The sequence below is a fragment of the Dendrobates tinctorius genome, unplaced genomic scaffold, assembly GCF_039654945.1.
Source record: "Dendrobates tinctorius isolate UK_male_01 unplaced genomic scaffold, ASM3965494v1 ptg000370l, whole genome shotgun sequence".
Classification (NCBI taxonomy): domain Eukaryota; kingdom Metazoa; phylum Chordata; class Amphibia; order Anura; family Dendrobatidae; genus Dendrobates; species Dendrobates tinctorius.
The window spans coordinates 6033177-6051583 of record NW_027362036.1 but is presented as its reverse complement, the minus strand read 5'-3'; the positions used below and the strand labels follow the sequence as shown (position 1 = coordinate 6051583).

The following is an 18407-nucleotide window of genomic DNA, read 5'->3' as shown; positions in this document are numbered from 1 at the left end:
TCCTGTGGTATAGTAAGCATTTTGAACCCACAAGTACGACACAGAACTTGAGAACATTAGGTCGTCATATTGACTGTGTCTTCATTAGTGTTGTGCGCAAGTGCTCGCTACTCCAGTTTGTATCAGGCGCTCGGGTGTGCACTGAATAACGCGGGTGTTCGAGTGACATGCTCAAGTCCCTGCCCCACATGTTTTGTGTTTGTTAGACACCCAAATAATACATCTGGGGATATGCAATACTCTGTGCATACCAGAGCACCAGATTCAAACTCGAGTAGCTAGCACTTGTGCTCAAAACTAGCTGTCATATCGTCTTTTTTTTTTATTTATTTTTTCTTTTGAAAAACCCTCAATTCATTTTTTTATTTTACAATTGTTATCTATCTAAGGGGGTGACGAAGAGAAATTTGATTAACTATTTTTTTTATTTTGATCACTGTGATCAGGTCTATCACTGTGATGAAAGTGAACCAATAGGAAAGATATCCTATTGTTGCCCGCTATTTTCTTCCAGGAAGACGACACAGAAGGCCGGTTGATGGAGCAGGAGGGCCCGGGGATGGCGGATGTACCGGGGGTGGGGGGCTCGTTGGACCCCATTTCTCTCTTCTCTGATATGCTAGATCATATCAGGGGAGAGAGAAATTAATTGTAAATCAAACTTTTTTTGTGATCACCATTATTCAATGAACAACGGCAATCACGTTACAGGGGACTGTAGAAAACAGCCCTGATCATAATCTCCAGGGTCTCAGCTCCCCTTGTAGCTGAGACCCTGGAGAGCATGATTGGGGATGTTTTCTATGGTCCCCTGTAAGGTGATTGCCATTGTTCACTTTATAACGGCGATCACAAAAAAAGTCTGATTTACAATGCATTTTTCCGACGCTGGGGGGTTCATGCCCTTATTTCTCAGCTCCGTTAAAAAGTGGTGCTGAGGAATAAGTACCGTTGATTGCCGCCAATAAAAGGTGTATCGGCGGCAAAAGCCCCAAAGCGAAGTCTATAACCAATAGGCCAAAATCAAAAATTTCAAACCAGAAGATAGAGTCTTGGTCTTAGTGCCCACAGTTGAAACCAAGTTTATGGCGAAGTGTCACGGTCCATATGAGGTATTAGAGAAGGTTGGAGAAGTAGATTATAAGGTACATCAATCGGTAGGACGTAAACCGTACCAGCTGTATCATGTGAATCAACTTAAAGCAAACATGTTTCCAGGTTTCACCGATATGAGACACGATCACCACCTTTCAGACTTGTTATATAGCGTTCTATAATGCTGTATATCTGCACCTAACCTGACGTGTAAGATAATATAAATAACTTATTATACTCACCTGTGAGGCATTCTGGTCCGATGGGTGTTGTTGTTCTTGGTCCTTAGCCTCCCATCTTCTTACGATCGCCATACTCTTTCTTGCTTTGTGTGGATGACGTGTCTGTGCGTCATCCATGCAGTCTCCTTGGCATAGCGCTTTGCGCAGGCATACTTCTCTGCCCTGTTGAGGGCAGAGGAAAGTACTGCAGTGCGCAGGCGCTGGGAAAGGTCAAAGAGATAGGAGGTTGGAAGCCATCTTGTCTAAAACTGTAAATGAAGAAGAACACCCAGTACTGTACTTGAGCAGAATCTTAGGAGATTTAAGTTTGTTATTTCAAATAAAGAAGGGTTATTCCAGGCACCAAGTCACTTTTTTTCTGTCTGTTGTTTCAACTCTAATCCTCAGAAATAGCCTTTTTGGATTTCTTCTGGGTGGTGCATGCATAAAGAACATATATCAGAAAAAGTAACAAGAATAGCAGCACTCACCTGATCCTTCTTTAAAGATGTGTTTTTATCCATAAAATTGGTTACATTGGTATTAGCGGAGGTGCAGGTGTCAGGGGGTCCATCAACCCATAGAAGCACCAGCAAGGCGCGAAACGGCCGTAGTCGGCAGGTCTCACTGTTCATGTAGCCAATTTTATGGATTAAAACCACTTCTTGAAAAAAGGATCAGGTGAGTGCTGCTTTTCTTGTTACTTTTTCAGATTTAAATTTGTGTCAGATCATGCCCCGCTGATATGGATGAAACACAATAAGGAAAAAAACGCAGCTAGAGTGACAAGGTGGTTTAGAATTTTAATTTCTCCATAGAACGTAGACCAGGGAAATCACAGGGCAATGCAGACATATTATCAAGAATTCATTGTATGATGGACCAAAATGCCCAGACGTCTGTTCTGGAGACGAAGGGGGGGCTATTTAAGTGACCAACAGGGAAAGTACTAGACGGAGTGTATATCTATTCCAGAAAGATAACCTGGGCGAGATATTAAAAGCCCGGTAGTACTGGTTGGTGCAGCAGCTTAGGTGCTGAGTCACTTATGATAGTTCCGGGCCAGGTTTTATTGAAGTGATGAGGAGGATTTAGTGGTGGGACTCATCAGCTGCATAGAGGTCATCTCATTACTGAATTACTGTCACAGAAAAGGCAGAAGGAAAAGCTTCAGTGTGACACCACCTCTGGACAGAAATTATGTGTTCCTAAGGAGGAAATGCACAGTGATTAAATGTGCTAAATGCAGAGTTGATGGAAAGTCAAACCCTCATACATCCCTGGTGGCATGAGTCAATGGTATGGTATGTTAGTTAGCGCCTAGCCGGACAAGTCTTTGTTGTTCTTGGTTTCTGTACGGTTTGCTTATGTTTGGTTTCTGTGTCTGCCTATGTCCCTGTGATGATGCCCTACAACACATTATAACTTGTGAACAGGGCTAAACAAGTATAAAGGTTCCCTGTTTTGCTGATTGGTATAGGTTCCCGTGGTAATACCATCACCAATTAACAAATTTTCACCTACAGTGGCATGAAAAAGTTTGAGCACCCCTTGACAAAAGTACTGTATTTGTGAACAGTTATGCAAGTTGAAGATAAAATAGTTTCGAAAAGGCCTAAGGTTAAAGATGACACGTTTTCATTGTATTTTAGGCAAAATAATTTATATGTTGTTGTCTTTTTTTTTTTTCATTTTAAAAATTACAAAAAGGAAAATGAGCCGATGCAAATGTTTGGGCTCCCTTGGAGATTTGTGGGCTCAGATAACTTTGACCAAGGTTTAGCCTTTTAGATTTATGACTTGTTCATCATCATCGTTAGGGAAGGCCAGGTGATGCAAATTTCCCAGCTTTATAAAAATCTAGCCTCCCCTAACATTGTGCCAAAAAATTGCAGCCTTGGGTTCTTCTATGTAGCTGCCTAGCACTCTGAAAATAAAAATGGTGGGGGCCTACAAAACATGAGAAGGCTATAAGAAGACATCCAAGTGTTTTCAGGTTGCCCTTTCCTCTTTTTGAAATGTAATTAAGAAATGACAGTTAACAGGAACAATGGAGATCAAGATAAGGCTTGGAAAACCATGCAAAATTTCAGTGAAAGCTGCTTGTAGGATTGCTATGGAGACAAATCAGAACCCCCGCTTGACTACAAAAGACCTTCAGAAAGATTTAGCAGACTCTGGAGTTGTGGTACATTGTTCTACTGTTTAGAGACACCTACACAAATATGGCCTTCATGTAAGAGTCATCAAAAGAAAACCTCTTCTGTGTCCTCACTATAAAATTCAACTTTAAGGAGTATGCAAAAGGACATCTAAACAAGCCTAATGCATTCTGTAAACAAGTCCTGTGGGCTGATGAGGTTAAAGTAGAACTGCTTGGCCACGATGATTAAAGGTATGTGTGGAGAAAAAAGGGCACAGAATTTTAGGAAAAGAACATCTTGCCAACCATTAAGCATTGGGGTGGATCAATCATGCTTTGGGGTTATGTGGCAGCAAATGGCAGGGGGGGACATTTCACGGGTAAAGGGAATAATGGAGTCAATGAAATTTAAAAAAATTCTTGATGCAAACACATCACCATCTGTAAAATAGCTGAAGTTGTAAAGAGGATGGCTTCTACAAATGGATAATGATCCTAAACACATGTCAAAATTCACAGTTTAATACCTCAAAAGGTACAAGCTGAAGGTTGTACAATGGCCCTCACAGTCCCCTGATCTGAACATCATTGAAAATCTGTGGCTAGACCTCAAAAAAGCAGTGTATGCAAGACGACCCAGGAATCTCACAGAACTGGAAGTATTTTCCAAGGAAGAATAGATGAAAATCCCTCAAACAAGAAATACTCTTGGCAGATTTCAAAAAGCAATCACAAGCTGACATACTTTCAAAAGGGGGTGCTACTAGGTACTAACCATGCAGGGAACCCATTTTCCTATTGTAATTTTTGAAATGTAAAACATGACAATATATACACACTTACATACTGTGTATATATATATATATATATATTATTTTTTTTTTTTTGCCTCAAATACAAAAGAAATGTGTCATCTTTAACTTTAAGGCTTTTAGAGATCATTTAGTCTTCAACTATGCTTAACTATTCAAAATAACAGTAATTTTGACCTGGGGTGCCCAAACTTTTACATGCCACTGTATTCTGTAGCTAGGTGATAACTCGTTTTTTCCCCCAACAGCCCCTTCATTAAGAAGTCTATGGAGTCCATCTTCGGTCACCAAAGAGAGCAATCGTGTCTGTCATTTTGTTTTACGATTGGTGGGGGTCTCAGCACCTGAACCTCTACTGATCTTTAACATTTAAAAAATGGTGAAAGTGTTTTTTCCGCTGTAAGATATACAGGTGCCTGTGCAGGATTCATCTAAGCACAACCTGCCTATTGATTCTCTCCATGTGGATGCAAGCAAGCAAAAGTGAAAAAAAGCTATTCTGTTACTACCTGTATTGATTGTCCTTTCCTTATATAAATCTGCATTTTTTTGTCTTTCACAGCTTATACTTATTTCTATAAAGGAAAGGAATACTGGAAATTTGATAATCAAAAGCTGTCTGTCGAATTGGGTTACCCAAGGTCGATTGTAAAAGATTGGATGGGCTGCAACCAAAAAGACGTGGACAACAGCAAGGACCGACACCTACCGCACGATGATGTGGATATTATGGTGACAATAAACGATGTGCCAAGCACCGTAAATGCTATAGCAGTGGTCATCCCTTGTATATTGTCCCTGTGCATCCTGGTCTTGGTATATACTATTTTCCAATTTAAAAACAAAGGTGTACAACAAAACGTTACCTACTACAAACGGCCAGTGCAAGAATGGGTATGACAGGATCTGGAACACTTTTGTTTTCTTTAGTTTTTCTGAGGGCTATCAGGATGCTGGGATCCAAAGTCCATTGGTCAAACTGGAAACAGATGATGGCGGTCCCAGTTTTACAAGCAAGGGAAGACTTTACGGTATACAGAGATGGCCTTACACAATGGAGCCTCTTTCATTCTTACTGCCTCATACTTGTATCTTTTCTAGTGTGCCATTTTCTCGGGTTCACGTTGTGAGCACTGAGTAACTTGCTTGGAGTTTTCTTCAGAAAAAAAACAACAAAAACAAAAAAGAACATGACTGTAGCTGAGAACTTGTCTCGGAAACCAGCTTTCTTCATTGAAGTCAGATACTTTCAAACTTGTTTCTTAAATCAATTTCAGCAGAAAGAGATCAAGCACACAAAGGCAAAGAAGGTCTTTAAAGAACATCTGTTCCTCCGTATGGCTTGCCACTGAAATGCACAAAGAGGAACTCACCTTTTTTTTCATTTTTTGTTTTTTTTTGTTCAATCCCTGCTGGTCAGAATTATTATTACATAAAGTTGTTACATATAGATTATTGAATTTGGCATTCTTTGCCTGCAATCATGAATAGTCGTTACGGTGCAAAAGGAAGATTTCCTCGGTTTGCTGTCGAGCCGAGGATGGAGTTTAAAAAACATGTTCACCCAATGACAATATTTGGTAAATGTTGTACTCATGTAGAAACAGAAAAGTGAAATAAAAACAAAAAAATATAAAAATGGTTTTGCTGAATGTCAAAAAGTAAGAGAACGGATAAGTAACTAGTACGAATACATTTAAATCCCATAACTACTCATACTGGAAAACTGTAATATGTTATTATGATGATTTGTTTCTTAATTTATTGATTTTATTTTTTAATTGCCTGAGTTTGAATAATAAACTCTATGCTCTCTAGGCCTTTCATTTCTTTAAAAATGTGGTCGTTATTTCACTTACATTTACTTACGTACATTTTTCTACAAAAATAGGCACACGGGTACAGGAGGTAGAATAATATTTAAAGGGTAACTGTACTTTCACGATACTTTTCAGAATGAGTTGTCCTGTGTGTATACATGAAGAATAACACTAATTTTGACCATTATGTAATCCATAGCCCACGTTTTCCCTTTTGCAGGATTTATCTCTAATTTGTAATCCACTCTGCGCTGGTGGGAGGAGACTTGCTGCTCCAATGTCTCACTAGAGGGTAAAGATATATTTCAAAAGTTTTTTTCTTTTTTTAATTTTCGCCTCTACTATCGATTTATGCAAAGTTTGTTGTAAGTACAATTAAGCATTTTCTCAATATAATACACTTTATACTTTTGCAAATTCATTTTCATTATCTGAACCCAATGTCACAAGTGTGTCATATCCTAATGTGACCCCTGGGTCTTCCTTGGAGCCCATTTGACTATTACCTTGATTTGGAGTAGATTTACTGTCATTCGGTGCTGAAGGGGTTAAGAACTCTTTCCCTTCTGGCTGTGAACTTGCAGCTTTAGAGCTCAGCAGCACCACCTTGTGACCACTCCTTTCCACTATATAAACCCACTCCAAGCTTCATCCCTTGCCGGTTATAGAACTTCTATACTGACCACTTCGAAGGAGCCAGTCTCTGGATAAGCTGAGGTGTTCATTCCTGTTGCAGCAGCAAAGTTTCCCATTGGAGAAGCTGGGGAATGTTATTTGTTGTGTCTCTTCCAATTTGTTTGTCTTACCTTTTTCGTTTTGTATTGTAGTAGTGGGACTAGTGTCTCGCTGGTCTACACATTAGTCAGGGTGAGTTCAGGGCCAGCAAGGGCTTAAGTATGTAATGGCGCACAGGGGATGGGGAAGTACCCATCTAGTGATGATAGCAAGTGCAGGGATCTGACTCAGGTTTATGTTAGGAGGTGACCCCTCTTCCATCTTTCTATCACCAGGGCCTTCCTAGTACATCTTCCCTGGTGTTCTCTTAGTGTTGCACCACACGACCCACATTTTTCTTTGTGGGTCCTGCTGCAGCCTTGGCAAAACAGATGAAGAGTCTGTCTCTCAAACTGACAGACCTACCATCTAGGATTATGCAACAGCAAGAGCAGACCATGGGTCTGGCAGTCAGCCGTACTGAGCCTGAACCCAAAGTGGCCCTCCCGGATAGGTTTTCGGGGGGAGCGGGATAAGTTTGTAGTTTTTTGCAAAGCTTAAAAGCTCTCTTTTAAGCTTCATCCACTCTCGTCTGGGAGTGAGGAACAATGGGTAGGGATTGTTATCGCGTTCCTTCAAGGAGTCGCTCAAACCTGTGCCTTTTCACTTACATTTACTCCTGTCATTTCATTTTTTGCGGCTCAAGGCCTCTTTTAGGTGCAAAAACTGAGACCATATCTATCCTCTTGGATAGTGGGGCAGGAGCGGATATGGTGGATGATCCGTTCACCCAGACCCATAGTCTCACATGTAGCGTGCTGGTGAAGTGCATCCCCGTTTTTGTCATCGACTCTGCACTTCTCGATTAGGGAAGTTTTACTCAAATTGTGCATAATGTGAACCTTTGCATAAGGGCTCTCTACAAGGAGGTTCTTTCTTGCTATATCTTGGAAGGGCTCCTACTCCTATTGTACTGGGCCTTCCCTGGTTGGTGATGCATAATCCTGTAGTTGACTAGCAGTCCAGAGAAAAAATAGTTAGGTGGAGTGATTTCTGTAAGAATTATTACCTGAGTGCTATTATCTCTATCATTTCCACTAAAACCGTACCCTCTTTTCTGTCCAATTTTCTAGATGTATTCTCAGAAAAGGAGTGCCAAGAACTGCCTCCCCATCGTGCATATAATTGCCCTGTTAACTTGTTCCATGGAGCGAAACTACCCGAGTCCAGATTATATAATTTTTCAGGGCCCAAAAGGCAGGCAATCAAAGATGACATCACTGAGAGTCTTGCTAGCGGACATATTTGACTCTCCTCTTCTCCCGTGGCGGCTGCCTTCTTCTTGATAAGAAGAAGGATGAGGTCTGCTTCTCTGTTTAGATTTTTGTGAGTTGAATCGAATTACTATCCGAGATCCTTATCCTCTCCCACTCATCCCAGATTTATTTAATAAGATTGCTGGGGTTAAATGATTCTCCAAGTTGGATCTCAGAGGAGCCTATATTCTGATTAGAATCGGAGAGGGGGATGAGTGGAATATGGCCTTTAACGCTCCTGAGGGGCATTATGAAAACCTCGTCATGCCTTTTGTCCCAATACCCGTGCCGTTTTTCAGCAGTTTGTCATTTACATTTTTTGTCATCTAGTGGGTAGATTTGTAGTGGTTTATCTCGATGAAATTTTGATCTACTCTCTCGATCTCAAGACGCATCAGGTACATGTCAGGCAGGAGTTCAAGGTATTAAGGGATAATAAACTGTATGCCAAATGGGAAAACTGTGTATTCACAATACAGGAGGTTCAATTTTGGGCTTTCTGGTGTCAACTGCGGGTTTCCGGATGAACCCAGATAAGGTCAGCGCAGTTTTGGAAAGGAATTCTCCAGAAAATCTGAAAGTCTTGCAATACTTTCTGGGGTTTGTCAACTACTCTCAAAAGTTTATTCGGAAGTTCTCATCAATTGTAAAACCTCTCACTGATATGACAAAGAAAGGTATAGACTTTGAGGTGGTCTGACCTCGCCTGATAGGCATCTTCTTCCTTGAAGAGATGCTTTTCTATGGCTCCTGTACTCCCGCAACTCAATGTCATTTATTGCTGAGGTTGATGTGTCTGAGGTGGGGTTTGGGGCTGTGTTATCGCAAGGGCAATCTCCTAGTAAGTGGCATCCATGTGCTTTTTTCTCAAAAAAATTATTGCCGGCCAAAAAGTACTGATATTGGCAATAGAGAACTTTTGGCATTTGATGAGTGGCGTAATTTTTTGAGGGCGCAGTCCACCCTGTCACAGTGATTAATGATCATAAAAATCTGCTATACCTCGAATCCACTAAACGTCTTAATTCTAGGTAATCTAGATGGTCTTTGTTTTTTTTTAAAAGGTTTAATTTTATTGTTACTTGCCGTCCTGGGATTAAGAACATCAAAGCTGATGCTTTGTCCTGGTGTTTTTTCCTGGTGGAGATACTGTAGTTTGGATGATTATGTCTCTGTTTTACAAGAAGGGGTAGTCATCTCCACTGTGAGCTTGAGAGTGAGATGTTGAAAGCTCAGGAGAACACCCTTGCTTCTTGTCCTCCTGGGAGATTATTTGTGCCATTACATTTGCAACTCAAAATTTTAGGGGCGCATCATAACTCGACTCTTGCTGGTGACCCAGGTAGTAAAGTGACCTTGCACATCATTTCTCATCATTTTTGATGGCCAACGTTGCATCAAGATGTGGTTGATTTTGTGTCTACCTGTAATGTTTGTGCGAGTTCGAAGACCCCACATACTCGTCTGTCCGGGTCTCTCTTACCATTGACTATGCCTGATAGACCACGGAATCATTTATCCATGAATTTTATTACTGGCCTTCCGTCATCCGTTGGAAAAACTGTAATCTTAGTAGTGGTGGATATGTTTAGTAAAATGGCGCACTTCATTGCCTTACCTGCTCTCCCTAATGCTAAGACTTTGGCTCAAGTGTTTGTCGCTGAGATTGTGAAGCTTCACGGGGTTCCCTCTGATGTGGTGTCAGATCGGGGAACCGAGTTAGTATCTAAATTTTGGAGGGCATTTTGTTCTCAGCTGGGGATTCAGCTATCATTTTCCTCATCGCTTCATCCTCAAACTAACTGCCAGACTGGACACTTAAACCAAAGTTTAGAGATTGTACCTTAGATGTTATATCTCTGATGATTAGGAAGATTGATCATTTTAGCTATTGCAGAGTTTGCACCTACAATCATTGTAACGAATCCACTGTTAGGTAACCATTTTTTGGTGCATACCGCTTTCACCCTCAGTTCTGTGCTTTCAGTAGCGATGGATTTTCAGGAATGGAACGATTTTCTTTATCTCTTTCTTATATATGGCAAGTGGTACAGAACAACCTGAAGGTTATAGGGTACAGATACAAACACATGGCAGATAAAAACGTTTGTTAGCTCTGGACCTGTGTATGAATTATAATATTTCTGGTGGACAGCCATACATAAAGTTGAAGATTCCTTCTTGGAAACTAGGTCTAAGGTTTAGTGGTCTGTATAAGGTGTTCGCCGTAATTAATCCGGTGGCTTTTTACCTCAATCTACCTCAAGCACATAAAATCAGTAATGTTTTTCAGGCCTTTGCTTAAGAAATATGTTGTGCCTTTGGAGCCGTCACCTTTACCACCGCCTCCTGTTATTGTTGATGGTAATTTAGAGTTTCAGGTGGCAAGAATTGTTGATTCTTATTTTGTTCGCCACTCTCTTCAATATTTGGTGCATTGTAGGTGTTATGGTCCAGAGTATAGTTGAGCGAAACGGGTCGGTCTTATTCAAAAGTCGGCGACTTTCGCTGAAGTCTGGTTTCATGAAAAGAAACCCGACCATAGCGTGAGGTCGGCGACCAGAGCGCCAAAGTCGCGTTTCAAAAGATGCTTCCAGCACCCTTTTTCAGCCAATGATGGAGGACGCACACTGTGGGCAACGCGATGACATAGGCATCGGTCACCACCATCTTTGAGAAGGGCATGCAAGTGATTGGCTGGCTTTGTGTGGTGTCACAGGGGCTATAAAAGGGCATGCACACTGACCGCCATCTTACTTCTGCCAATCTTAGCATTAGGGAGAGTTTGCTGCTGCTGATTCAAAATAAGGGAGAGCGTTAGGCAGGGAAGAAGAACCAAAAAACTGCTTCTGCTGTTAGCGATTTCCACTTACAACACAACACTTTGTGTGCAGTGACAGGGTAGGCTCTATTTTTGTGCATCAGCTCTGTTGGTTATTAGGCTGCCTTATAAGGCTCCCTGATAGCTGCATTGCTGTTTGCACACTGCTGTGTAAACTGCTTTTTTAAAAGCAAAAATACTTTTCTTCCTCTTTTCTGCACAGTTACCAAGCGTTCATTTTTCCACCCTTTTGTGTTTGCAGCAGTCCTGCTTATTAGGCTGCCTGCGTCCATACTTGGACTGAGAGCATCATTGTCAGCGTCCTCAAATCTCTAGTGAGATCCAAATTCTCACCAATCCTATAGACACCCTCCACCTTGTCATACACCATCCAATTTCAGCCTGTTACATTGAGGTGTAATCTCTCCTGGGCCTGAGACAATAGTTCTGCGTCCTCAAATCTCTTGTGAGATTCAAATTCTGACCAATCCTATTGGCACCCTCCACCTTGTCATACACCATCCAATTTCAGCCTGTTACATTGAGGTGTAATCTCTCCTGGGCCTGAGACAATAGTTTAGCGTCCTCAAATCTATAGTGAGATTCAAATTCTCACCAATAGTAGATACACCTTCTACCTTGTTTTACAGTACCATATAGCTGGTGGTATTTTTGGTACATTTTCACAAAAATGAGGAAGTATGGTGGAAGACGCCATGGAAGTGGGCAGGGGTTGCCAGCTGGTCCCGATGGTGGTGGTGGTGGTGGTGACGGTGCCTCTGCTGGTAGTGGCAAAAGCACAATAGCACCTAAGGCAGGAGGTGTTGAGCCTGCGTCATCGTTTGGCTCCACAAGGCCTAGAAGGCTCTCTTTTCTGGGAGTAGATAAGCCACTTTTAAAGCCGGAACTTCAGGAACAAATTTTGGCTTACATTGCTGACACAGCCTCCAGCTCTCTCGCCTCCTCTTCTGAAATTTCAAAAAATAAAAGGACTGAGTCGTCAGTGGAGGCTCCTGTTCAGGATCAAAACCTTTCCTTATGTCCTTCACCCCCACCAAAAGTGAAGGATGTGGCAGGCCACACTACCGATTACTCCATGGAGCTCTTTTCACATACGATGCCTGGGTTAGCAAGTCAAATCGTGAATTCCCCTGTCCAAGATGAATCTGACATAGTGTGTGGGTGGCCAGCCAGGGCAGTGGGGTTAATCGGTACCGGGCCGGTGTCTCAGAGGGATGTGTCACGTTGGTGGTGATGACCCGTTCCGTGGCCCTGGGCGTCCATGCAAAGGGGTGAATAACATTTATAGGTGAATGATACGTGACGCCACCTGTGGTTTCTGATCAGATTGACCCACGCTGCAGTGTCGCTTCTCTGGGACAGATGATGTGGTGCAGCTAAGATGTAGAAGCCCTGCACAGGTAGGGCCGTAGTCGCAGGGCAGATGAAAGAGTTGGTAGATGGTGTGCAGTGCAGGATGTAGCAGAGCCGTGCGCCAGTCGCAGGAGAAAGATGACAGACACAGTCGTGCAGTTCCTTTACCTGTATTTGGTAAGTGCCGTCCAGGACCCAGAGTACAGATGGAGAAGGAGTTGGTCAGCCTGGAAGCAAATTTGGAATTCTCTCTGCAGACAGGTAGTGTGGCGTCCGTTCTAGCGCTTATTTGAGGTACTCGCAGTACTGAGTTCACCGAAGTTCCCCCTGTTGACTCTCTTTTGGAACTTTCTCGTATGGCAGGCAACCATAGCCTTTTCCTTCTGGCTCACACACGTCGCTGCTGGGGCCTCCGAGCCTTAGTTGGGAACAGAGCATTTACAGCTGCTACTTCCTTCGGTATCTGCTGCAGGACCGTCAGTGTCCCTACAAACTCGGAGACCAGAATTCCGACCATGCGCTCCAGCTAGGAGTGAGCCTTTACTCTGCTCATCCTCCAGCTCCCCTTCTCACATCCACACACTTCCCCTTCTCTTCACAGACTGCCCTAACTTACCTCCTCCCGACCACAGAGAGCAGTTCCTCAGCAGTCAGGTTCAGAGGTCTCCCTGCTGGCCTGGAGTGGGAACTGTGCTGTGTGCTGGTTTAACTAATAGAGAGATCCTTCGTTGCTCCCAAGCATGACATCTCACTCCCTAGGAGGAAGGTAATGCCACTGTGGCGACCGTACTCCTGGGGGCGCCACAAGTGCACTGATGCCCAGCCACTGCTAGATGATTCTGCTTGAACACTGACCCAGACCACTAAATTCCCCTCACACCCTACACAGCCAGAATCTGACCCTGATGAAACTCAGGTTCCCCTTCCCGCATACTATATCACCTTACACGGTGACAAAGAGGAAGGTGCAGATGAAAGTGCAGGTTCCTTGAGCAGGTGGGGGGCATGCTCATGGGCGATGGCACTGGCACAGGGCCCCTCATAAGGGCCCACCCAGGGAGGGGAGGGCCCACCCACCGCCAGACACACCACCGTACTATGAGGGGCCCTGTGTCAGTGCCGTCGCCAACGAATGGGCCCCCCCTGCTTGCTTAGGATCACTGCACTTGCAAAGTTGAAATACTTACCTCTCCCTGCTCCACCGCCGTGACGTCTTCCGCGTTTCCTGACAGTGCCATTCTGGTCAGAGAGCACGATGACATCACGTCTGTACGCCCTCTGCCTAAACAGTCCAAGTGCAGTGAGATGGAAGATGGGGACGACGAGGACTCCAGACTAGTACAGGGACTCCCTAGCGAGGAGACTTATTTAATTGTTTTCAATGTTGGGACAGCTATTTTTGGGGAGCACTAAACTCTGGAGAATGATATATGAGGCCCACCATACACTGGAGCATTCCAAAGGTGGACATCAGACACTGGAGCAGCATTTACAGGGCCCATTATGCACCGGAGCATTAGAAATGGGGCCCATTATATATGGAGCATTATTTGGGCCCATAACACAGTGGAGCTTCAATGGGCACCAACATATACTGTAGCATTATGTGGAGCTCATCATATACTGTTTCAAACATATGGGACCAATGATTCTGTATGGAGAAATATATGGGTCTCAACTTTTAAATTCCTATTTTGCATCTGTTTTCTCTCAGAAAGTAACATCAACTGTTATTCACTGTCCTATTAAGGGAATAGAAGAATCCAGGATATCTATAAACAGAAAGATAGTGAGGAAACACTTAGCTAACCTAAATGAATTAAAGTCTCCAGGTCCAGATGAATTACACCCCAGAGTACTGAAGGAGATAGCAGAAGAAATTTTTGAACCCCTCTCCATAATCTTTGAAAATTCTTGGAGAACAGGAGAAGTGCCAGAAGACTGGAGAAGAGCAAATGTTGTTCCTATCTTCAAAAAGGGGAAGAAGGTGGACCCAGGCAACTATAGGCCGGTGAGTCTGACTTCTATACCAGGAAAGATCTTTGAACAAATTATTAAACAACATGTATGTCAATACCTGGATAAGAATGAAGTGATCAAACAGAGTCAGCATGGGTTTGTAACTAATAAGTCATGTCAGACTAACTTAGTTTCCTTCTATGACGGTATCACTGATTGGGTGGGTCAAGGAAATGCTGTAGATATAGTATATCTTGACTTCAGCAAAGCATTTGACAAAGTCTCTCATACAATCCTTATTGAAAAAATGACTAAGTATGGAATGGACAAGGCAACTGTTAGGTGGATTCATAACTGGCTTAGTGATCGGACCCAAAGAGTGGTCGTAAATGGCTGCACATCCAGTTGGAAGAATGTCTCAAGTGGGGTACCACAGGGCTCTGTCCTGGGCCCTGTATTGTTCAACATCTTTATCAACGATTTAGATGAAGGAATTGAGGGTAAACTGATTAAATTTGCTGATGACACAAAGCTAGGAGGGATAGCTAATACTAGAGAAGAGAGAGAGAGGATTCAAAAAGATTTAAATAAACTGGAGAAGTGGGCAGCAACTAACAGAATGGTTTTTAACAGGGAGAAATGCAAAGTACTACATCTGGGCAATAAATATGAAAAAAGCATATATAGAATGGGAGGAATAGAGCTAAGTGACAGCACATGTGAAAAAGACTTGGGTATACTAATAGATCACAGACTGAATATGAGTCAACAGTGTGATGCAGCAGCAAAAAAGGCAAATGCAATTCTAGGATGTATTAACAGAAGCATACAGTCTAGATCACGTGAAGTCATTATTGCCCTCTACTCCTCTTTGGTCAGACCTCATCTGGAATATTGTGTCCAGTTTTGGGCACCACATTTTAAAAAAGACATCAACAAACTGGAGCAAGTTCAGAAAAGAGCAACCAGAATGGTGACCGGTCTGCAAACCCTGTCTTATGAGGAAAGGTTGCAGGATTTGGGAATGTTTAGTTTGCAAAAGAGAAGACTGAGAGGAGACTTAATAGCTGTCTACAAATATCTAAAGGGCTGTCACATTGTAGAAGGATCAACTTTATTCTCATTTGCACAAGGAAAGACTAGAAGCAATGGGATGAAACTGAATGGGAGGAGACACAGATTAGATATTAGAAAAAACTTTTTGACAGTTAGAGTGATCAATGAGTGGAACAGGCTGCCATGAGAAGTGGTGAGTTCTCCTTCAATGGAAGTCTTCAAACAGAGGCTGGACAGACATCTGACTGGGATGATTTAGCGAATCCTGCTTTGAGCGGGGGGTTGGACCAGATGGCCCAGGAGGTCCCTTCCAACTCTACGATTCTATGATTCTATGATTCATTACTCTGTATAGCGCACTATGCGGTGGCCATAATACTGTATGGAGTAATATACTGTCCATTTTTGGAGCTATTGGATAATTTAAAATGGATATCAGTCATGAGATGTAAGAAGTGAAGTATTTTTCATTGTACTATACCGCTATTTCTCTGCCGTATCAGAGGATCATGAATTGTGGCATGTGTTAAAAGAGCCCAGTGACACTCTTTGGCCCAGGGTCCACGAAAATCTGGAGCCAGCCCTACCCTCACCACAACTTTAGCCAAATAACCCTCAGTTTTCAATGCCTAACTATTATTAGAAAGTAAATTAAGGTTGACAAGCTTAAGTAATAAGAATTGATGACCCGAAAAAAGGCAAAGTCGCTCATCTCTAGTCCAGAGTAAAGAATGTAGGTACCTGCATCGGAAGTTAATTCCAGTGAGTTGATTCGTTCCTTCCATGCTGCTCATCCATATGAACCCAGTCCTGAACGTCCAATGGCCCCTCGTAGAGAAGGGAGGGTTCTGTCACAAGTGTGTCCTGTCCTGATTTTACCCATGGGGGATTTGGGTTCAAAAGGTCACAATGCTTAACTGATCACAGGTCCTCCTTGGAGCTCATTTGATTATTACCTTGAATGGAGTGATTTACTGTAGAGATGAGCGACTTTGCCTTTTTTCGGGTCGAGTCGGGTTCATGAAACCCGACTTTCTCAAAAGTCGGGTCGAGTGAAATCGGCCGATTATCGTGAAAAGTCGAAGGCCGACTGAAACACGAAACCCAATGCAAGTCAATGGGGAACCAAGGTCGTCAGGGAGTGGAGGACAGGAAACACACAGTGCCCATTTTAATGCCAAAAGCATCAATTCTTATTAAGCTTGTCAACCTTAATTTACTTTATAATAATAGGCATTGAAAACTGGCGGTTATTTGGCTAAAGTTGTGGGGGGGGGTAGGGCTGGCTCCAGATTTTTGTGGGCCCTGAGCCAAAGAGTGTCACTGGGCTCTTTTAACACATGCCACAATTCATGATCCTCTGATACGGCAGAGAAATAGCGGTATAGTACAATGAAAGATACTTCACTTCTTAAATCTCATGACTGAAATCCATTTTAAATTCTCCAATAGCTCCAAAAATGGACAGTATATTACTCCATACAGTATTATGGCCACCGCATAGAGTAATGAGGCCCATATATTTCTCCATACAGAATCATTGGTCCCATATAATGTTTGAAACAGTATATGATGAGCTCCACATAATGCTACAGTATATGTTGGTGCCCATGGATGAAGCTCCACTGTGTTATGGGCCCAAATAATGCTCCATATATAATGGGCCCCATTTCTAATGCTCCAGTGCATAATGGGCCATGTAAATGCTGCTCCAGTGTCTGATGTCCACCTTTGGAATGCTCCAGTGTATGGTGGGCCTCATATGTCATTCTCCAGAGTATCGTGCTCCCCAAAAATAGCTGTCCCAACATTGAAAACAAATAAGTCTCCTCGCTAGGGAATCCCTGTACTAGTCTGGACTCCTCGTCGTCCCCATCTTCCATCTCATTGCATTTGGACTGTTTAGGCAGAGGGCGTACAGACGTGATGTCATCATGCTCTCTGACCAGAATGTCACTGTCAGGAAACGCGGAAGACGTCACGGCGGTGGAGCAGGGAGAGGTAAGTATTTCAACTTTGCAAGTGCTGTGATCCTGAGCAAGCAGGGGGGCCCACTCGTTGGCGATGTCACTGGCACAGGGCCCCTCATAGTACGGTGGTGTGTCTGATGGAGGGTGGGCCCTCCCTGGGCCCTCCCACCGGCAGAGACACTTTTGCATACTATGAGGGGCCCTGTGCCAGTGCCGTCGCCCATGAGTATGCCCCACCACCTGCTCAAGGAACCTGTACTTTCATCAGCACCTTCCTCTTTGTCACCGTGTAAGGTGGTATAGTATGCGGGAAGGGGAACCTGAGTTTCATCAGGGTCAGATTCTGGCTGTGTAGAGTGCAAGGGGAATGTAGTGGTCTGGGTCAATGTACCAGCAGAATCATCTAGCAGGGGCTGGGCATCAGTGCACTTGTGGCGCCCCCAGGAGTACGGTCGCCACAGTGGCATTACCTTCCTCCTAGGGAGTGTGATGTCATGCTTGGGAGCAACGAAGGATCTCTCTAGCAGTTAAACCAACACACAACACAGTTCCCACTCCAGGCCAGCAGGGAGACCTCTGAACCTGACTGCCAAGGAGCTGCTCTCTGTGGTCGGGAGGAGGTAAGTTAGGGCAGTCTGTGAAGGGAAGGGGAAGTGTGTGGATGTGAGAAGGGGAGCTGGAGGATGAGCAGAGTAAAGACTCACTCCTAGCTGGAGCGCATGGTTGGGATTCCGGTCTCCGAGTTTGTAGGGACACTGATGGTCCTGCAGCAGAACCCGGAGGAAGTGGCAGCTGTAAATGCTCTGTTCCCAACTAAGGCTCGGAGGCCCCAGCAGCGACGTGTGGGAGCCAGAAGGAAAATGCTATGGCTGCCTGCCATACGAGAAAGTTCCAAAAGAGAGTCAACAGGGGGAACTTCAGTGAACTCAGTACTGCGAGTACCTCAGATAAGCGCTAGAACGGAGGCCACACTACCTATCTGCAGAGAGAGAATTCCAAATTTGCTTCCAGGCTGACCAACTCCTTCTCCATCTGTACTCTGGGTCCTGGACGGCACTTACCAAATACAGGTAAAGGAACTGCACGACTGTGTCTGTCATCTTTCT

The 18407-nt window shown here is 43.5% G+C and overlaps 1 protein-coding gene across 3 annotated transcripts in view; it reads left to right on the top strand.

The window, feature by feature from the left end:
* The window catches only part of MMP24 (matrix metallopeptidase 24), a 222999-nt gene extending 216911 nt beyond the window's left edge, over window positions 1-6088 (top strand). For all 3 annotated transcript variants that reach the window (XM_073562913.1, XM_073562914.1, XM_073562915.1), the window contains one exon: window positions 4834-6088. In XM_073562913.1, coding sequence (XP_073419014.1) covers window positions 4834-5171 — 338 coding nt within the window. In that variant the 3' untranslated portion in view covers window positions 5172-6088. The remainder of the gene's footprint in view (window positions 1-4833) is intronic.
* Window positions 6089-18407: the final 12319 nt, after the last annotated feature.